This window comes from Nelumbo nucifera, chromosome 4 (assembly GCF_055504915.1).
Source record: "Nelumbo nucifera cultivar China Antique chromosome 4, China Antique-T2T, whole genome shotgun sequence".
NCBI classification, from domain to species: Eukaryota; Viridiplantae; Streptophyta; class Magnoliopsida; order Proteales; family Nelumbonaceae; genus Nelumbo; species Nelumbo nucifera.
Window position 1 is genome coordinate 19,603,461 of NC_142652.1, and position 19,340 is coordinate 19,622,800.

The following is a 19,340-nucleotide window of genomic DNA, read 5'->3' on the forward strand; positions in this document are numbered from 1 at the left end:
GTCTACAAACTAAAACTACGAGCTAATGGTACCATTAATCGTTACAAGGCCCGCCTAGTAGCCAAGGGGTACACACAAGTTGAGGGACATGACTATCATGATACCTATGCACCTATTGCTAAACAGGTTACTCTTAGGTGCATACTTGCTCTTGGTGTCATCAAATGTTGGGAATTACATCCATTAGATGTCACCAATGCCATCTTACATGGTGACTTGGCTAACAAGATTTACATGAACCTTTCCTCCAAGGATTCTCATGCAAGGTAAAAACAAACTTTGTAAACTTCAAAAAGTCCTTATATGGATTTAACAAGAATCCCGTTATTAGTTTGAGAAGTTTGCTACTGCTCTCAAAGAGTATGGTTTCAAGCAATTTGTGGCTGGCAAATTACTCATTGTTCACATCCACCCAATCGGACTCCTATGTTGTGGTGCTTGTTTTATGTTGATGATAAAGTAATTGTGTGGAAATGATACTGCTCGAATCAATGATATCAAGACCTATCTTCATGGATGTTTTCATCTCAAAGATCTTGGTCATCTTCAGTATTTTCTCGGACTTGAGATCACATGCACCTCTTCTGGGATTTTTGTATGACAACATAAATATGTTGTTGACATCATAACCAAGACAGGAATGGTAGACTACAAAGTTGCTTCACACCCTATGGAAAAACAATGCCAAATTGTTGACACGGACAATCCTCTCTTAGATGATCCCTCACAATACAAGCATCTAGTCGGTTGACTTGTGTATCTGACCATAACTTGACCTGAGCTCACTTATCTTGTCTATATGCTATCTCAATTTTTTGCATGCTCCTCGTGAAGAACATTTACAGGCAGTTCGTCACATTGTGCGATATATAAAGGCCAATACTAGTCAAGGCATTTTTTTCCCAGCCTTTGTTGATTCTTTCCTCAAGGCATATTGTGATTCTGATTGGGCCACTTTTCCTCTCACATGGTGCTCAACCACCAGCTACGTCACTATGCTTGGCTCTTCACTTCTCTCATGGAAGACAAAGAAACAGGTTATAGTTTCTTGTTCTTCTGTTGAAGCTGAATACCGCGCCATGGTGGTGGTTACCAGTGAATTAGTGTGGCTGAAAAACATACTCCAAGATCTTGGTATTATAATTAACTATCAAATCCAACTCTTTTGTGACATTCAAGCGGCTATTCACATTGCCAATAATCCCATATTCCATGAACGAACTAAACATATTTACGTTGATTGCCACTTTGTTGGGTTCAGAACAAAGAAATTCAATTATGTCATCTCTCCACAAAATATTGTAGTCTGCTGATATCCTCACTAAGGCCTTGGGCGCTTACCAGTTTCAGTTCCTTTTACACAAGTGGGGCATTTCACGAGTGCCAACAGGGGGGTATTCGAGAATACTCGAAGAACATTCCAAGAATTTTGAGAATTCCCATGTGGGTTAAGTCGGTGATTATTGTGTATATATGCATATATGTGTATATTCATGTAAATGAAAATCATTCTGAAGTTTTTCTTTTACCCATCCCATTTTTTCAGGTGGTAAAAGACGGGAAGCCCTCTCCTCCTTCGGTTCAGACTGCTCTATCTCTTTCTTCTTCGTTTAATTTTTTAATGTTTAATAGGAAAAGGGTGTTTGACATCCGTTAACATTCTTTGCACTTACGACATTTACACATGATCCATGCTTATATGGAATCCTGCGATTGAATGATCAAGAACTTGTGCGTCCTTGAATCCTGCAATTGAATTCCGAACTCATTCAATCCACGGACAGAGTCGCTCAATGGACTACTGGTAGGGACAGAAAGATGGCCTTCGATTAATGAGTTTCATGAATCATGAATTCATGACCTAAACCAGTAGTCAATGAATTTTTGGAGTGTAGACATTTCAACCCTTTTCCTCCGGACGTTGAAGAGACCCTTCTATTCTTAGATGGTTACCAGATTACAACTTGGATTGGAATTTGAACCATTCCATTATTCAAGTCATAGGCATTGAAGAATCTGAACCTTTCTAGCACAACTACCTAGAGTCCTGGATTCAGGAGACTGGAAACCGGAATCAGGTAATAGGCATTCACAATGACTAACAATGTTCTAACTTGAAAGATAATCAGATAAGTTGCCAAAAAACAAAAAATTTGGCACCCGGAGAACTTATTATACAATTATTGATTTCTTTCCTAAAACAAAAAACTGATCTCAATTGTTTGATATGAAATTATATAATATAGTTATGTACAACGCAATCGGCCCGCAGTCTAGTTTTCATCTACGCCAAGACAAATTTCATGAGGCAGCAAGGACGAAGAAGCTTATAAAAACAAATTTCCCATTCCTGACATTCCATTAAAATGACAGCAACATCGCTAAGCAAATAAAGAACAAGACAACAATTTATCTAAATCCTAGACTAAGAAGTCTGTGTCTGTTAATTCCAGGACCTTGTGGGCACCTATTGGTTTTACACCTGGCCGGAATGCACTTCCTTCAATATACCTGCATCCAAATAGCAGAGTTAAAACCCATGTACCATGTCCGTAAACTGTGGTTTTAGGGCATGTTTGGGAGGGCTTAGATTTATATGTAGCTGCTTCAAAGAAGGCTAACGGGAGAGGATTGTATAAAGAGCTGCGATGACCAAAATTGGCTATCAGCATTCTTTTCACCAAACATTGCTTATAGGCAATGCCAAAAGCCACACAGCATAAAAGCCCTTCCAAACAAGCACTTAAAAAAGTCCAGTTGGCCGGGTTTTAGTTAAAACTTGAAAGGGGAAACTCACATTTCTTTTAAGAAAGGATGTTTATAGAAGGCATCTGGAATCCTCCCTGAAAATTGGTTGTGATCCAAATACCTGAAATTCCATCAAGAAATTATCAAGTCAGAAATTTTAAGAAAATTCCATGCAACGTCTAATAGATAATATGTATAAGTTGCACATTATAATCATATCCACATAAATAGGGATGCTCATTAAAAACCGAAAAACCAAACTGAACCAATGAAACCAAACCAAAAAATCCATTAACCAAACTGACCGGTATATATATAAATATATATAATATATTATAAATATGAAAAATCGAAGAACCGAACCAATCAACCGGTTAACCGATTTTTCGATTTGGTTTTGGTTTGCAGTTTTCCAAAAACCAAAGGAACAGTTCAGTTTGGAAAAAAGAAAGGCCCACAGTTTGGTTAACCAAACCATGAGCACCCCAACACATAAAGATGAGAAGGATTGCTTAAGAGTCTGACACTAAACTCAACCACACTTTCCTTCCACACCTCTCTGCAAATAAGCACTGCATATATTTTTGGTTGTCTACAAAATAAAGTCAAATAGTATGGTTTAACATGAGGGTGCCCAGTGCCCCTGAACTACGACTCCAAAACCCTGTAACCCTGCTCCCATTGTTTATGGGATTACAGTTTGGAAGCACCTCTGCCCTTAAAGCAGTGAACATCAAGTTAGAGAGCAACCATATAATCTGATTGTGTATCAGATTCTTATTGTCATCAACCAAAAGAGTTAACATCACTTCAGTATTTAAATATAATTATGATTAATGAATTATTAGTAGCAATTGAAAACAAAGTAGCAGCGAAATATGCATGCAAAAACTATAGCTTATTATAACCAAGAAACCAAGAATATTTTTTACATGACACGGACACAACATATGAATCCCACAGCAGGTAGAATAATGGAGGATGGGCACACCATTCAAACTCTACCCAGATAGTGAAATATATGCATTAATTGATCATTATTAGTAACAATAATAGCTAGGTATGTAAATGGGTCAGATTGGATCAAAGTCTGCCTATATTTGAATCCAATCCTAACAATGTCCGTATTCAAATTGGATCCAGATTTTGATTAGATTCAGATTGGAGTCAAGTATTATATATCATTAATAAGTTAAACTAAAATTTGGCCAAAATATTACATTTTATTCATAAAATGAATTACACATGACTTAGATATTATATACTATTAATACAATGATTTAAAAATAACTTCAAAGACATTTGAACTTGTAAGGCTTCAAAAAAAATATGATATTTAAGCCAATTTTACATAACTTTATATAGGCATATGCATATACGTACTAAATTACTAACATTGTCAGACTTGGATTTTAGTGATTGGGGTAGTACTATTAATACAATGATTTAAAAATAACTTCAATGACATTTGAACTTGTAAGGCTTCAAAAAAAATATGATATTTAAGCCAATTTTACATAACTTTATATAGGCATATGCATATACGTACTAAATTACTAACATTGTCAGACTTGGATTTTAGTGATTGGGGTAGATCCAGATCAAGTAGATCTGATTTTTTGGCATACAAATCTAGTTCAATCAAATCCAATTTAAAATTAGGTCTCAAATAATCAGGTATTAGTTGACAACCCTAACAATGGCTAAAAATAACATGCAGTCAAGACACCATACTGGAAAGAAGGTTTTCATCAGTGCAATAGGTTTTAAGCAGCCAATACCCGTCTATGCCCATTATGTACAAGATGGTTTAGACACAGAAGTCAATAGATTGTATACTAATATTCTAATTTGCAGTCCCTTCTATGGATCAGTTGCCCCTTCATTCTTCTTTCCTTTCTTTTCATGGCTGACCATCCAGAAGTTTGGACAGTCGGGGTATGTCTTGATCAGGAAATTACAAGAAACCCCTTACAAGAGGGTGTATTAGAAGCAGCTAAGAAATGTAGAGCATTGGTAGGTGAGGGTGCATTAGAAGTGGCTAAGAAACGTAAAGCATTGTCAGGCAAGATCCTCCCACCTTGATGTATCCATACTCAAACAAGACACTGAGCCTGAAAGTGTAAGTAGATTAAGATACAGAGAAAAAGACTTACAAGTAAGTTAATCGAGGAATATGGGCAACTCCTGAAGGAATTGTTCCAGACATCTTATTGTAAGATAGATACCTATTATCAAAACAGTAATTAGCTTTCTAATCTTAGCATAGCTAGAAAATCAATGAAATATAGCTATGAAAGGCACACCAAGTAGATATATGAGTTAGTATACTTACAAAATTTCCAAGTTAGTCAAGTTTGCAAGTTGTGCTGGTATTCCTCCAGTCAAAAAGTTGTTATTTATGTACCTAGAATACAGAATTAAAATTCTCAGATGTCAATTCAATAAGAGTCAATACTATGAAAGGAAAAGATGACAAGCCTATCACAAGGAATGAACATACAGATTACGCAAAGCAGGAAAACTTCCTTCAAAACGAATGAGCTCCCTTATGGTGCCCACCAAATGATTATTACCAACATCCCTGCAATTCAAAGGTATATCATGAACTAGCATCTGCTGAACTAGTAACAGATACAACAAAAAGAGGGATAGTTAATAGATAGAAAATTGGACCATTCAGGTAAACTTAGCAAAAGGACAGTGAATTATTACAAGTGCCGAAGATTTTGCAGTGTGCCCAACTCTGGCGGGATTCTCCCTGTAAAATGATTTTCATGAAGATAGAGATAACGAAGCTCAGGCAGATTTGCAAGCTCCTTAGGTATTTCCCCTTTGAAACTATTGAAGCTCAGGTGCCTGCCCAAATTTTATTTAAATAATCATTAAAATAGTAAATGGATTATATAAGAATGAGTGGCTTTGTTAAAACATCCTAACATGAACTGAGATTACTTACAGATGTGTCAGTTTCTTTAGTTCACCAATTTCAGGAGGAATGACATCTTGTAGCTTATTCCACCTTAAATTACTGAAAATGACCACAAGAAAACCATAAACACAAGTAGTTAAAGATGAACAAAACAAAAATAAGAAAAATATCAACAGCTTCAGAAAAAAAACAAAAAAAACAAAAAACTCCCAAAAGACCAGAGTTAAATTGTTGGCAGCAAACATTAGAGGCTTATGAAGATATGAAATGATGCATCTAGACAATTATGGTATTGCAAAATGAGAACTTGAGGTGTGCATGGAATAATGCAAAAAACTATGAACATAAAGCAACATGTCCTTGCTGTCATCTAGAAAATCCAATGTATATTAGATATCACAAGGGAAAACTGAGCTTGTGGATTGTATCAAGTTCAATGAGTTCTTAACCCATTGGCCTACTTATCATCAGTTACTTGTCAGGTCAAGTTCTCACATTCTAAAATTACATTTCTAAGCAGACAAGCAGTGAACATTTAAGAAAGAGTACCAGATTGACTCCGTCATATGGATTACATTAATAATTATCTTAAAACCCGCGTTGCATGGACACCCCCACCTTTGAAGGGGACTAGCGAGTCGACACATGACCATGAGTCAACTTGTGTCTAATTCTCCAAAATACATGTAGAACTCACTACAATGCAAATCAGGTAGATTTACCAAAATGCCCACCATCTTCAAATTATGAATCATCCCTTTAAATGCCTCCATTAATAGTGGTCCAACCATTTAAGTTGTCTAATAGGGCACTCTGGTATGTGTACTATCCAATTTACACATAATTTATGATCCATTGCTTATTGAATCTTTTCCGATTAACACCAAAATTAGGAAAACGATAAAAAAACAACTACTGTGGTCATGTGGCAAATAGGCAGGGGCTATGAGTTTAACTTGTCAGTTGTAAAAGTAATTCAACTATTTAAATTATTCTGATTATATAGTTCTATGAATATTAGAAATAATATTCAAAATATAATATTTAATATATAATAAAAGATTATTTATGTGAGATGTGTCCAAAATTCCTACTTTTTTGGGTTCACCAAATCAGACTTCTGGAAATCGATTCTAACTCCTGTGTCCAAGTCCATGCAACACTGCTTAAAGCTAGCAAGATATTTTTCATTTCGTTCAGATAAAGCAAGGTAATGTTAATATAAGGAAAGAACACCACCCAAAGCCATATAAAGCCCCAGAAAACCATGGCTGTTAAGCTAGTGCACCATTTTGAACATCTTAGAACCTACTTCAAATTTCCATCAATGAGATAAAAACAAGGAGTTGTATCAAGCATATCAGGATTCTTGGGAAGGGTAGTTTTTTGGTTTTTCATGCTGGGTTGGTCTTCCTTTTACTTTATTGAGGGTAACTTCTTATCATCTTCCTCTGTAATTTTATTTTCTTATTGAATGAATTTTATTTTTTATTTATCTTCAAATAAAAAGCCCACAATGTATAAATTTTATGCCATCATCATGAACACAAAGTGACACCGAAGAACTTGTTCTACCATCAAAATAAATCAATAATAAAAAAGAAAAGAAACATAAAACTCAAACAGTTTGGTCAATATAATTATTTCTAATGAATGAAGATGGCAAAGAGGGCAGAAATTTACAGAATTCTAAGATTTTTCAGACGTCCAATTTGAGGAGGGATTGGCCCAGTCAACTTGTTATTATGGAGATCCCTGTCATTTAAACATAATCAACAGGTCAAGCAACTTTTGAAGAAAAACCAGTTTGAATGGACAAAAACAGCATTATATTTCTTGATTGCACTTCTATAAGTTTTTTCCTTACAGATGAATTCCATGATATGATTTTCCTCAACATAAGTACACTTCCAGTTGGGAGAGGATAAAAGCTAAAAGAGTATATTTTCAAGAAATAGATGTTATGTTGTCATAGTAACCACTTAAGAAGCAGTTAGAAAATATCTCTCCAGCAATGTTAAAACTCTTTCTGATCATATAATCTTTTAATTGTTGATTCTCTTCATATTATAAGCACTTTTCACAAAAAAGTTCTTGCTGCTTGCAATTAACAGGAAAACCAAATACATGGATATTCATGTGGGAGGAAACCAAATACTAAAACATTTGCAGAGATCATCAGAATAAGAACAGCATAACATCCTAAATCATGTGCAGAATCAATTATTGTAGTTGTAGAACATTCCAAACAATCAGAAGGCAAAGATAACACAAGCAGGCACCACTAAGCACATGAAAGGATTTGGAATCAACCACCAGAAGACCAATGAGATGAAGGGCACTTACAGCCTTGTCAGTTCCAACAGATTGGTTACAGCAGTGGGAAAAGGCCCAACAATTGAGACTGCATACACTTCACTGCAATGGAAGAACATTCATAGTAAAGATCAGAAGCCAAATATCCACACTCAGAACTCTAATATCTAATACCACTCAAAACTTAGAACTTTTTTGCCAGCTAATTATTCCCTTGCATACTGATCGCTGATTCAAAACAATATCGGTCATGTAATATAATATTTCCAACCCTGCTATGCTTCCTTAAATTTATAAATTAATCATTTTGCTTGAAAATGTAAAAGAGTGAGCAAGATAACTAGATGAGAAAAGGGTGTCTTATTGGAGTAAAGAACCTCCCAGAAAAGGGAACTAACGGGCATAAAGAAACCAATTACAAAATAGTCCTACATCCCCCAGAAACATGCATGTAATTGGGAACATTGATAATGTAAAAGAGTTCCACTTACAGTTCTGTTACAACCCTATAGCCACCCTGTGTCGAACATGTGATCCCGGACCAAGGTGGTAGGTCACCATCTCCACAAGGGTCGTCTCCTATCCACGCGTAGACTACTCTCCACCCAAGAGATGACTTGATTTCATTCAAGGCTTTCACTGCAACCGGAGTATCATTTTCAACTCAATTATAATTTACAACAAAGCTCTTTGAAGATAATAAAAACCACTGCAGCTTTCATTTAAATGTTAATGAACAAATCCACCAAAAAGATACTCTACTTAACCAGGCTCAATTGTAGTTAACAAGCAGAAGAGAACTCAATTGAGATTCAACCCCGACGACCAAACACACACAATTCTAAGTTTCAACTTAAGAATCAGTTAAGAACAAAACCATAAGAAAACTGTACGCAACATAGTAATCCTTAATCTTCAAATCTAGTTCCTAGTTGAAAAATCTCACATGCCATAAACAAATCCTAGAAATCTAAGTTTCCATCTTCAACTTCCAGTACAAAAAAAAAAGGACAGAATAAAATCCTTAGATATCACGACTACTGAAGGATACAATTACAGAAAAAATAAGGAAAAAAAAAAAAAATTTAACCACCGTTTCTTAAAGTTCGATCTTCGACTCGACAGTCAAATGCACCATTATAACCGGAGAACTATCCTAATTGACAGCTTAGCCCAACGAAATTAAGGTAGAAGGATCTGAATATACCGTCTCTCTTTAGGGTTTTGCAGTGAATGACGCTAAGTAACAAGGAAAGAAAGCATAGTAAAGTAAATGCCGATGGAGACGCCATTCTGGGATCTCTGAGCAGAAAAACCAAAACAGGGAGCAGATCAAACAAATTATTTGCCGATTTCGAGATCCAAAAAGCACATTGCGGATCTGCTAAATCTCTTCTGTTCTACGCTAATTTTCCCTCGTTGCTTCTCAGTTCTCACTCTCTACAACAAAAACATAATTGTTTAAACCTTGAAAAAAATAAACAGCCGAGAAGAAAGAAAAACTGAACTTTTCTGTGTTTTCAACCTCTCAGCGAAAATACTCTGACAGAATTACCCGCAGTTTTGAGGAGAACCGTGCACGGGACGGGAGTTGTTCACCTGTTTGAACTGATACTTGGAGGAACCGTCCAACCTAGGTGTAATTTACACGGGGCAAGTGTGGTAAGTTGGGCGCCCACCTCTTCATGGTCCTACCAAGATGTCCTCCTAATCAATGTACCAAATGAAAAGATGAAACAGAAGATACTCAAAGTCAAAACAATAAGGCTACAAGAAAGAGCGACACCAGCAAATATTTCAGCGACCCGGATGTGCTGTGGGGCATTGTGGGTGTTGCCCCACAACACATCCCGACCTTGTATTGGGAATATCTCCCAATGATAAGTGATGAGACATTAATGGAAGATATTCCTAATACAAGGTCGGGATGTAGAGAATTGTGGGGCGCAGATGTGAACTCGACTCCATTCCCATTTCCAGATCTCCGCTACAAGCCTTTATAAAGGCTACAAGCAGCCAGATACTTTACCATCTATATAAGCTGACCGATTTAGGACGGCTTTCGACAATGGCTTCTTGGGCTGGTCAGTTGAAAATTTAAGCTATATTTGCTAAAAAATTAGAGCCGACTTTCTGATGAAATTCTTAAACTAGCTTTTGCAGAGCAGCTCAGTTACATAGACTTACATGAGGTGGCTTCTGTGAAGCTAGATTTAGTAGCTTGTGGCTTCTGTGAAGCTTATATTTAGTAGCTTCTTTAAAGGGAATCAATGTTGCAAGCCTGCAACCCGATATGTGCCGGCCCCATATCCCTAGGCCATGCTAGGTTTGGGTTATGAGGCCCACAGCTACAGTCCACACAGGACTGGTGTGATGTACAGACTTTGTTAGGAATGGCAATAGGGCTGATTCGGGGCGGGGGATCATATTTTCTGTCTCCGACCCCGATTCTGAAATTAATCCTATTCTCATTTTCAATATTTGTTGGGGATAAAATTTGTCCTCCATTCCCGATCCTCAATGGAGATGGGTTTCCACGTAGGAATGGCAATAGGGGAGGGCGGGGACGGGGAGTCTCTCCCCATCCTCGTCCCCACGAAAATTCCCATCCCCGTCCCTACTAACAGGGATCCCCATTCTCCATAATTTTTTATAATGTCAACCATTTTATTTCTGTTTTCAATTTTATTTAAAAAATTAAAAACAAAATAATTAAATTTATAATCCTATTAGAAAATATTCAACCATATTTTTAAAAATATTAATATATAGATGTATGTGTGGATATATACATATATATTAGTAGGGATCCCATGGGGGTGGGGATTGGGGTCCCCGTAGGGCTGGGAGTGCTCTCCCCGTCCCCACTAACAGGATGAAATTTTCTCCATCCTCGTCCCCATGGGGAGAAAAATCATCCCCATCCCCGCCCCATTTGGGGGGATCCCCACGGGGATCGGGGAAATGGGAAAAATTGTCATATCTATTCCCATGAAACCCAAATCCCCAAAATTTTTTTAGATAACAATATTTTTTGAAAAATAAATAAAAACCTAAATTATAAATAATGTTTTAATATATAAAAATAATATAATAATATACAATATAAATAACATTTAATATATATATATATATATTTATAATTGGGATCGAGGTGGGGTGGGGACCTCAATCCACATCCTATCGTGGATCGGAAAAATTGCCATCCCTATACTTTGTTAAGCAATACTGACGAAAGGAGTCTTATGACATTTATCCATGGATTTTGTTAAATGAAACTGAATCAAAATGAACCCTATGACACTCATGATTGAATTAAGCCTATGTAAATCAAACTTTTTGGGGTTTTGAATGTCGTGCAATGCATGGAAACTCTACTATCAACTGTTATGATGGAAGGAAAGAAGAAATAATTGAAAAAATCCTAGTTAATTTAAACCAACAACTGAGAAAAATCCAAAATAAATATATTAGCAACTTATTATTAATTAACTAAATAAGCATATGAATGATCTACTTAAGTTACTTAAATAGGTCAAATTAGAGGGGAGGTTGGTCAAGCTACAGGGATGGCTTATATAAATTAGATTGTCTTCATTTATATCAAAGTTTTGTTTAGAAAATTTTTTAGTTAATTACTACTAATTAGGAACAGCAATAGAACAGGTTTCAGTGGAAACCATATTCTCCCCATCCTTGTCCCCGACCCTTATCGAGGAGAAAAATGAATTTCCATCAACAATCTTCAATGGATGGAGAATGATTTTCCATCAAGGGGTTCAAATCCTCATTTTTTTTTTAATTAAAAGCTTGTTTTAGGGTAAAAGATTTACTTACAAGAAAGAAAAAAAAGCATTAATACAAATTGATTTAGCACTTAACTAACACAAAAGTAACCAACATGACATGAAAAATTGATATTTATCCAATATTTGTAATGGCATGTCGTCATTACGTAGAACTGTTTTCAAAATTTGATATTCCAAGGTTGGGATGGGGTGGGGACTTCACTCCCCATCTCAGATCAAGTCATCCCGATTAACAATTTTTTATTAATTTGTATTTTTTGTTAATTTTAAATGACTTTACATTTAATTATAAAATAAACAATTGTTGTTTTATTAATAAAATTTAAAAATTAATTTTAGAACTTAAAAAAATTAAATTTGATCAAATTTAAGTGGGTTTTAAATTATTGATATTTAATTATAAATTAACAATTGTAAATGGATTTAACAAATTTAATATACATTAATAATTAAATTTGATAGTTACAAATAATTATAAAATAACTATTAATAATTTATAATATTTAATTATAAATTAAATTTTATAAAGTTATTAATTATTGTTTTATTTTTAAATGGACTTAAAAATAATTATAAAATTAATAATTGCTGTTTTATTAATAAAATTTAGAAATAATTATAAGGCAATTAGATAACTAACCGATCTAGTTTAAGTAATTTATGCTAACTTTATTAGTTTGTTCAAATCTAATTTAAATAATTGACAATCTAAGATAATTAATTAATTAACTTATGGGATTTACTTATTAATCTAACTTTATTAAATTTATTATAAATTAGTACAATATCTAAGTAATTTAATTAATTTACGTTAACTCGATAGTTGGTTGACAATATAAGTTAAGTGAAATTGTTTTAAACGAAATCTAATTTAAGTTATTGGGTTGTGGGTTTTTGGGCTAACCCTCGTCATTAAATTTTGGGCCCAACAAACAAATTTGAGTTATTGGGTTGAGCCTCGTCAATCGTCATTAAATTATTGAGCCCAACAAACAAATGGAAGTTATTGGGTTGACCGGTTGAAGGAGAACATGGTCAATGAACTCGGACTCTGTTCAAAAACAGTGAGAAACAGGGGATTTAATGTTGAATGAGAACACATTCTTTGAGTATAGAAAAGATGATGCAGGTAATGAAGTTCTCAAAACAGGAGCATCAAGCAGTGAGTTTAGGGAAGAAAAGAAAGTCGGATTTAGGGAAAAAAAAAAAGAGGGAGGAAAATTTTGTAAGCATTATGGCAAGGTTCCAAAGGAAGTAGTATTCTTATTGTTTGTTTTTAGATGTATTTGATTATTAATATGCTAAGCTTGTAATGTTCTTACAAGATGCAGCTATCGCCAATTTAGGGCTTTAATTGGATCAGGTTCAACTACATCCAATGGTCCAATCCCAATCAGACCTCTATTCCCATAAATCAAATGGAGCCTTAGATTAAATTCAAACCCGACCTATTTTAAATTCCAGTTTATTGAAATGGTCCATTTTGATTTTAAATTATTTGATTGAGCGGAATTAGAATTACATTTTCATTCCTGCTTGAACCAAATAAACAATAGGAATAGACCATTCTGATTCTGATTCTGATTCTGATTCTAATGAATATACCCATTTCAATTTGAAGTTCAATTATGACTATAAATCAAATGGACCCTAAATTTACTTTGTCGTCATTATAATAAATTAATAAATTAATCTTAAAATGTTTTAAAATTTTAATAACTTTAAACGTATACAAGACTTAGACGATGTGGATCTAATCTATTTTATATATTTATTATATACATAACAAAGTACATAAATTACTTTTACTTTCGTATTTTTGCTATGAAAAATAGTTTAGGTAAAAAAATTATAAAGTATGTTTTACAAAACAGAAGCACCACTTCCCGTTTGGTAAAAGCATACTAAGAGTCATGTGATTCAGCTGATCTTACATGTGACTGGTTTTGAGCAACAGTGAACAATGTGATTCCGATGAAGAAGTAGCAGTGTCACCAACATATTGTGCTTCCGATGGGTTTGGTGGTCGAAGATAGACGACGACAGAAGGTCTACGGCTTGAAAACAACGGGCAAATGGGGAATCTTCGATCGAGGGGTTTTATCAAAAGGGTGGTTACACGTGACCACCATTCGCACGAAATGGAAACACAACTTCACCAAAAGCACGAAATAACGAAAGCAGAATTCATGCTTTTGGGGGTTTTCTATTTTTTAAAAATATATGAAAGTAGTAAGTATATATAGTGATTTTCGTACTTTCATATTTTTAAAAGTATAAAAATATTTTATAAAAGTTTATCCAAACAGGGCCTAATTTTTTCAAATTTTTTAGGACTGAATTCGGGTTCGGCTACGGGCAACGGCAATTGGCAGATGACAAATCGATAACAGGGGCAAAGAGGTCATTTTAGGGAAGCGTGTAGATATTGAAACTTTCCAATCCCATCGGCGTGAAGGAGAGCAGTAAAGAACCTGATCCTCTTTCTATCTATAGTCTATAGACGAAACTGTTGGACAGACAGATACTATTATTATCAATCTCCCATTCTCCCGCTAAGCCGGCCCTCTGTTCCGATCAGTGCCAAAGCCAAAGCTCTCTGTATTTGCAATGACCACAGCGGCTTCAGCCCCTTCGAGAGCTGAAGTTCTCTCTCTCTTCCGTTCTTTATTACGAGTTGCTCGACAATTCTCCGATTACAATATCAGAGAGTACACTAAGCGGAGAACGATCGACTCCTTCCGTCAGAATCGCGACCTAGCGGATCCTTCGACAATTTCGTCGGCCTTTTCTGATGGGAAATCTCAACTCGAAGTAGCGAGAAGACAGGCGGTCGTTTATTCATTATACGCGCCGAGAGTTAAGAGCGTCATGGAGATCGAGCATCGATGAAGAACTTTTTTGGTACTTGTAGCAGTTGATAGTTGATACCAATTTGAAGAACTTATTCTCTAGGTTCGTTTATCTCAACGGTATTTGATGTGATCCATTTTAAGGAAAACGCTGTTTTTTTTTTTTCCATTAATTTTGGGTTTCGGAATATGTAGTGTAGTCCTGTAGGACTATCGTACTGGTCTATAAAACTTTGCTGATTTTTGGGGTTTTACCCACTAGCTCGAATGTTTTTTTTTTGTTGATACTCATTGAGGAGAGAATCTAAACCTAATTTATTTCTTTGTTTGTTGTTGTCATTACTATTAATTGATTTCCGTTCAGTACTATGTGAATTTCAGTGTTAAGATTACTGGCGTGCATACAAATTTCTTATGGATTTCGAGTGTCTTGGATGAAATGAAATGGTTTGGTAGTTTGCGGCAATTTGAGTGTGCTTGCTAGGTCAAATAAAATAGGGAATTGGTTATCACATTGTACGATTTTCTTTAATCTGTGGTTGGGCGCATGTTTTACTGATTTAATTGGTCATGCACGTTGATATGATGGACATTCATGTTCATTTATTTATTTGTTTGTTTTTTTATTTTATGAGTTTATAAGCTTCAGTGATAAAATACATGTGGCCTCATAATTAATGGGGGATATGACCCCTGATAGAGTGGAACAGGATTTCTGTAGCAACGCCATATACTTTGGGACGAGGTTCTGTCTGGTTCAGTTTATTAAAAAAATAGTGTAAGATTACTTCGTTTGATTATGGTTCTCTCAGCAAAGTTGGTCATTCTTATTATAGAGGTTTTGAGATGTATTTATTGCCTAGGTTCACGCTGTTATTTATCAACAATTTTAAGTTTAAAGGCAGAGATTTTTTTTAGTCTAACATTAGTACTCCTAAAGCACCATAACTTTTCCCTACATGTTAGTGCTGAAGCTGGTTAACCCTAATTTGCTAATCCTTGATCTAAGAAGTGTGGACATTTTTTTGAAAGAAAAAGAGTGTGGAAATTGGACCAACCCTGGGGTCAGTCTTAGGGGTTCAAGTTCAACAACTTGGATTGGGCTATGGTTGACTTCAACCCGGACTAACTTGCACCCCTACTCAAAAGTAGTGGTGGGTTGGCTAACAGGAAGCAGTGTAAAATTGTGGCTGTGTAGATATGCAATGAAGAAAATTAGAAGCTTGAGATGTGAAATGAAAATCAAATTTTCCCAAGAGCAGCTAACTGTTTGATGGCAGGGGTCAATAATTCCACCCCCCCAAGAAACAGTTGTTAGTACAAGTAGTGTGAATAGTTAGGTGGCTGATGCCAGCTCACATTGGGAGATGCCTGACATGTAATTTAATTTTGTAATTCTTTTGTCATAATCAATAAAGTTTACTTTTACCAATCAAGAAATGTAAACCCTGTTTTTGTTTTTTTAGTTGATAGTTTTATACAGACATTTAATTTTGTTTTTAGTCATATATTGGAGAAAAGGGGTAATGGGTGATAACAACAAAATAAATCTTAGTGTTCTTTTCCTGCTAGTGAGAGAGTAATTCTTTAAATTTTAATAATAAACTGTTAGTCACTTGTCTTGGAATTTTGAGTGCCAAAAAAATGGTTAGGTAATTTCATTTGGTTGATCTCTCTCTCTCTCTCTCTCTCTCTCTCTAACACACGCACACACATACACACGCATGCACACATACACACGTTCCCACATAAATACCATATATGTGATAAGCTATGAAGAATGGGAATGGGTCTTCCTCTCATCATGGTTCAAAGTATCGATACACCCCAATATGCTGGAAGGGGTATATTGACACTTTGAACCATGGTCATGTTTTTTTCTTTTAGTTTTTTTTTTCTTCCAAAATTCCACAGAAAGCCTTGTTTTTATGTATATTTGAAAGAAGGTAAAGTATATTTGTATTTCTAAGTAAGGAGAGGGATAAGATCCCTATACTGACCTACTGTACAGCTCAGAGTGTATCACAAAAAGCTTTAAAAAAGTATACTAAGTACAGAGGGAAAAGAGATAAGCTGCTATGGTGAAACAAAACACTTGAAGTCATGAAGTCTATTCTAATCAATTAGGGTCACTGGATCAAGCAGAGCTTTAATTGCATTGTTTCTTCAAGCCTTGAAAAAAGGTCATTTGGAGATTAGCCTATGTCATTAGAAAGATTGGGGACCTGACCTCTATGATTGATATATGCCTTTCTTGCATTTTGAGTTCGATGAATTCTAGAGTTCACTCAGTAAAAGTGTCAATATTCTATGAGAAAGTTCTGTGTTGTGAGGTTGACGATCCTTTGGCTTAAAAAGAAAGTTTTTGCTTATGTGTTTTATGGAATGTTTTTTTAGTAATTTTAGAATTTGTAACTGCAATTTCTAGAATTCATGGCATGTCTGGTATATTTGATTATTAGAAGTATAACAGTTAGGAGGAGCTTTTGCTTGTTGTAATGGTAAAAAATAGAAGTGTAACAGGGTTACATCAATTATTATTGTACATGTATATTCATTGGCATTCCCCACCTTTCAACTATTTTTTTTTTCTCTGTAACTATCATTACCATTTTATGACGGAGATCTGTAGAAAAATGAATCCAAACTCTAGCAATACTAGAAACAACTTCTTGCAACTTAGCTTTTCACAGGTATAGAAGGTAATTGCATATTTTCATGTGTTATTTGGAATTTTCTTGGTCCGTGCATGAGGAGGGGAGTTGGGGGAGCCAGGGGTAAGGTACTGTTGAATGTAGAATTCAGGGAATCTCAGGGAACATTGATATCCTCGTGGAGTTAAAGCATTTCTGGATGAGAATGTTATTGTAAAGGGAGATGTTGATGGCCTGTGGAGCCATAGGCACAAAATAAGGGAGTGATGGTGAAAGGGGATTTGAAAACAATTGTAATCTGGTTGAAGGGAGATATGGATGGCCCTTGGAGCCCTAGGCACAAAATGAGGGAAAAAGATCATTATGTCTGAGGTACAATCAGAAATTTGTTGGGTTCCGAGGTCACCTAACTCACTGCTGGTTTCCTTGCCTGAGAAGGGGTAGATAGTGAGAATTTAAGGTGGGGAGAATACCCCCTGGGGTAAGCTGCAAGTGGTCTGGGGAGGGGCTCTTGATGGAGCATGTCGGTTTGTTCTCATTGTTGTGCTCAGTTTGTTTGCAGTGCAAACTTCATTTGCACTGGTGTAAATGCACGGGAGTACAAACAGATTGAGTGTAAATTCTAATTTACTTTTACTCTAGATTTCACTTTGTTTTATTTGTTTATGAGAATTAGAATAGGAAGTAAAACGAAAGGGTCCCTACTTTATATGAAAAAGAATGGAGATAAAAGGGTTATTTGTTTAGAGTGACTGTGAGGTAGGAAGTAAGATGATATGGTCACCACTTTATATGAGAGAGAATTGAGACAGGAGGAAGGTGGTATAAATTTTGCATCAGTTTTTGAAATGCAAAATTTGACTGCTAATGGGTGCATATGAGACGAAAAGTACAAATTTCGTATCAATTAGGAGTACAAATCATAGTTACAAAGAGATGTTAAAATGAACCGAATGCAAAATTTGTATTTGAACAAACAGAGCCTTATGTTACATCATCCCTTCTACAGTTCTACTCCCTCAAGGGTCTGCTTAGGAGGGCTGAACTTTGGTTCAACTGCTTTGAAGAAGCTACTAGAGTCTTGTAAGGACTATGGAGAGCCATCTAAATGGCTGTATGATGAACAAATTTGGCTCCTCATATTTTTAACCAAAATTTGACTTTCTAGGTGGGCCCAACCTTGCAATTCCAAAATCCACAACGTGAAAGACATCCCAAATGGGCACTATATACTACCTTTTTTCTTGAAAAAAATAAAAAAGTGTCATTCTTATGATGAATCAGTGAAGGATGTGTTTTTTCCATGGTGATTTCAAGGATGATATTGAAAAAGTGTGTCATTCTTTAATGGAGAGATGTATCATTGATGGTTGAAAAGTTGGAAAGCAGCTAGGAAATCTTTGTGCATGATACCGTTGTTGTGAACTCAAACGTGTTCAGTTTCAACAAAACCATAGAAAATGGATTTAGCTATTTTGTTGAATAAGATCTACAATGAATGCATCTGGATACGCCACTTTGTATCTATGTTTCAAAGGGGTCACTTTGTTTTTGATGCTAAAGTAAGGCAAAAGCCGCAAAGCAGATATTACTCTCTGTCAAAGTCAAACACTGAGTACTGTATATTTTGCAACACTATATAAGATTTGAGTAATTGAAAAACTCATCCGAAAGAAAAAAAAAAAAGGAATAAGACTTAGAATTTGACTATATATTAAAATTAATGTTCCTGTCTGTTGGCTTTCAGGGTCAGTTTATTCCACTTCAACATATATATATTTTTTTGATCAATAACTTCAACATATTCATCATTCATGTAGTTCTTATGCAGTTTTCCTTTTTGTTGGGTTTGTCGTTTTGTTTCTCTAGTCTCTACCAAATTTCTAATTTCAATTCGGAATTTCGGATGGCTTGCTTGCTGTGTTGCCCAAAGTTATATCGCTTGCTATACCTGGTAGGCATCTAGAGAGTGTGGGTAGCAGGTCCGGTCTCAAGATGATCTTATGAACACAATTACCCATATAGCAAT

At 35.4% G+C, this 19,340-nt stretch overlaps 1 protein-coding gene across 1 annotated transcript; it reads right to left on the minus strand.

The window, feature by feature from the left end:
• Positions 1–2,209: 2,209 nt before the first annotated feature.
• Positions 2,210–9,636, minus strand: LOC104597997 (uncharacterized). The gene is made up of 12 exons (XM_010259834.3): positions 9,522–9,636; positions 9,204–9,436; positions 8,488–8,635; positions 8,027–8,098; positions 7,364–7,435; positions 5,708–5,779; positions 5,464–5,607; positions 5,252–5,332; positions 5,084–5,155; positions 4,905–4,976; positions 2,798–2,869; positions 2,210–2,511 (listed from the first exon to the last, which is right to left on the minus strand). Exons 2-12 carry the CDS (start codon positions 9,286–9,288, stop codon positions 2,421–2,423), a joined length of 981 nt encoding a protein of 326 aa, XP_010258136.1. The 5' UTR covers positions 9,289–9,436; positions 9,522–9,636; the 3' UTR covers positions 2,210–2,420.
• Positions 9,637–19,340: the final 9,704 nt, after the last annotated feature.

Bases quoted from the DNA above. Each gene is read 5' to 3' on its own strand.
- LOC104597997 (XM_010259834.3), bottom strand. From the start codon at position 9,288: ATGGCGTCTCCATCGGCATTTACTTTACTATGCTTTCTTTCCTTGTTA. The intron at 8,636-9,203 runs GTATATTCAGAT...CTCCGGTTGCAG, and splicing joins CAAAACCCTAAAGAGAGACG to TGAAAGCCTTGAATGAAATC. The intron at 4,977-5,083 runs GTAAGTATACTA...TTTTGATAATAG, and splicing joins TTGACTAACTTGGAAATTTT to GTATCTATCTTACAATAAGA.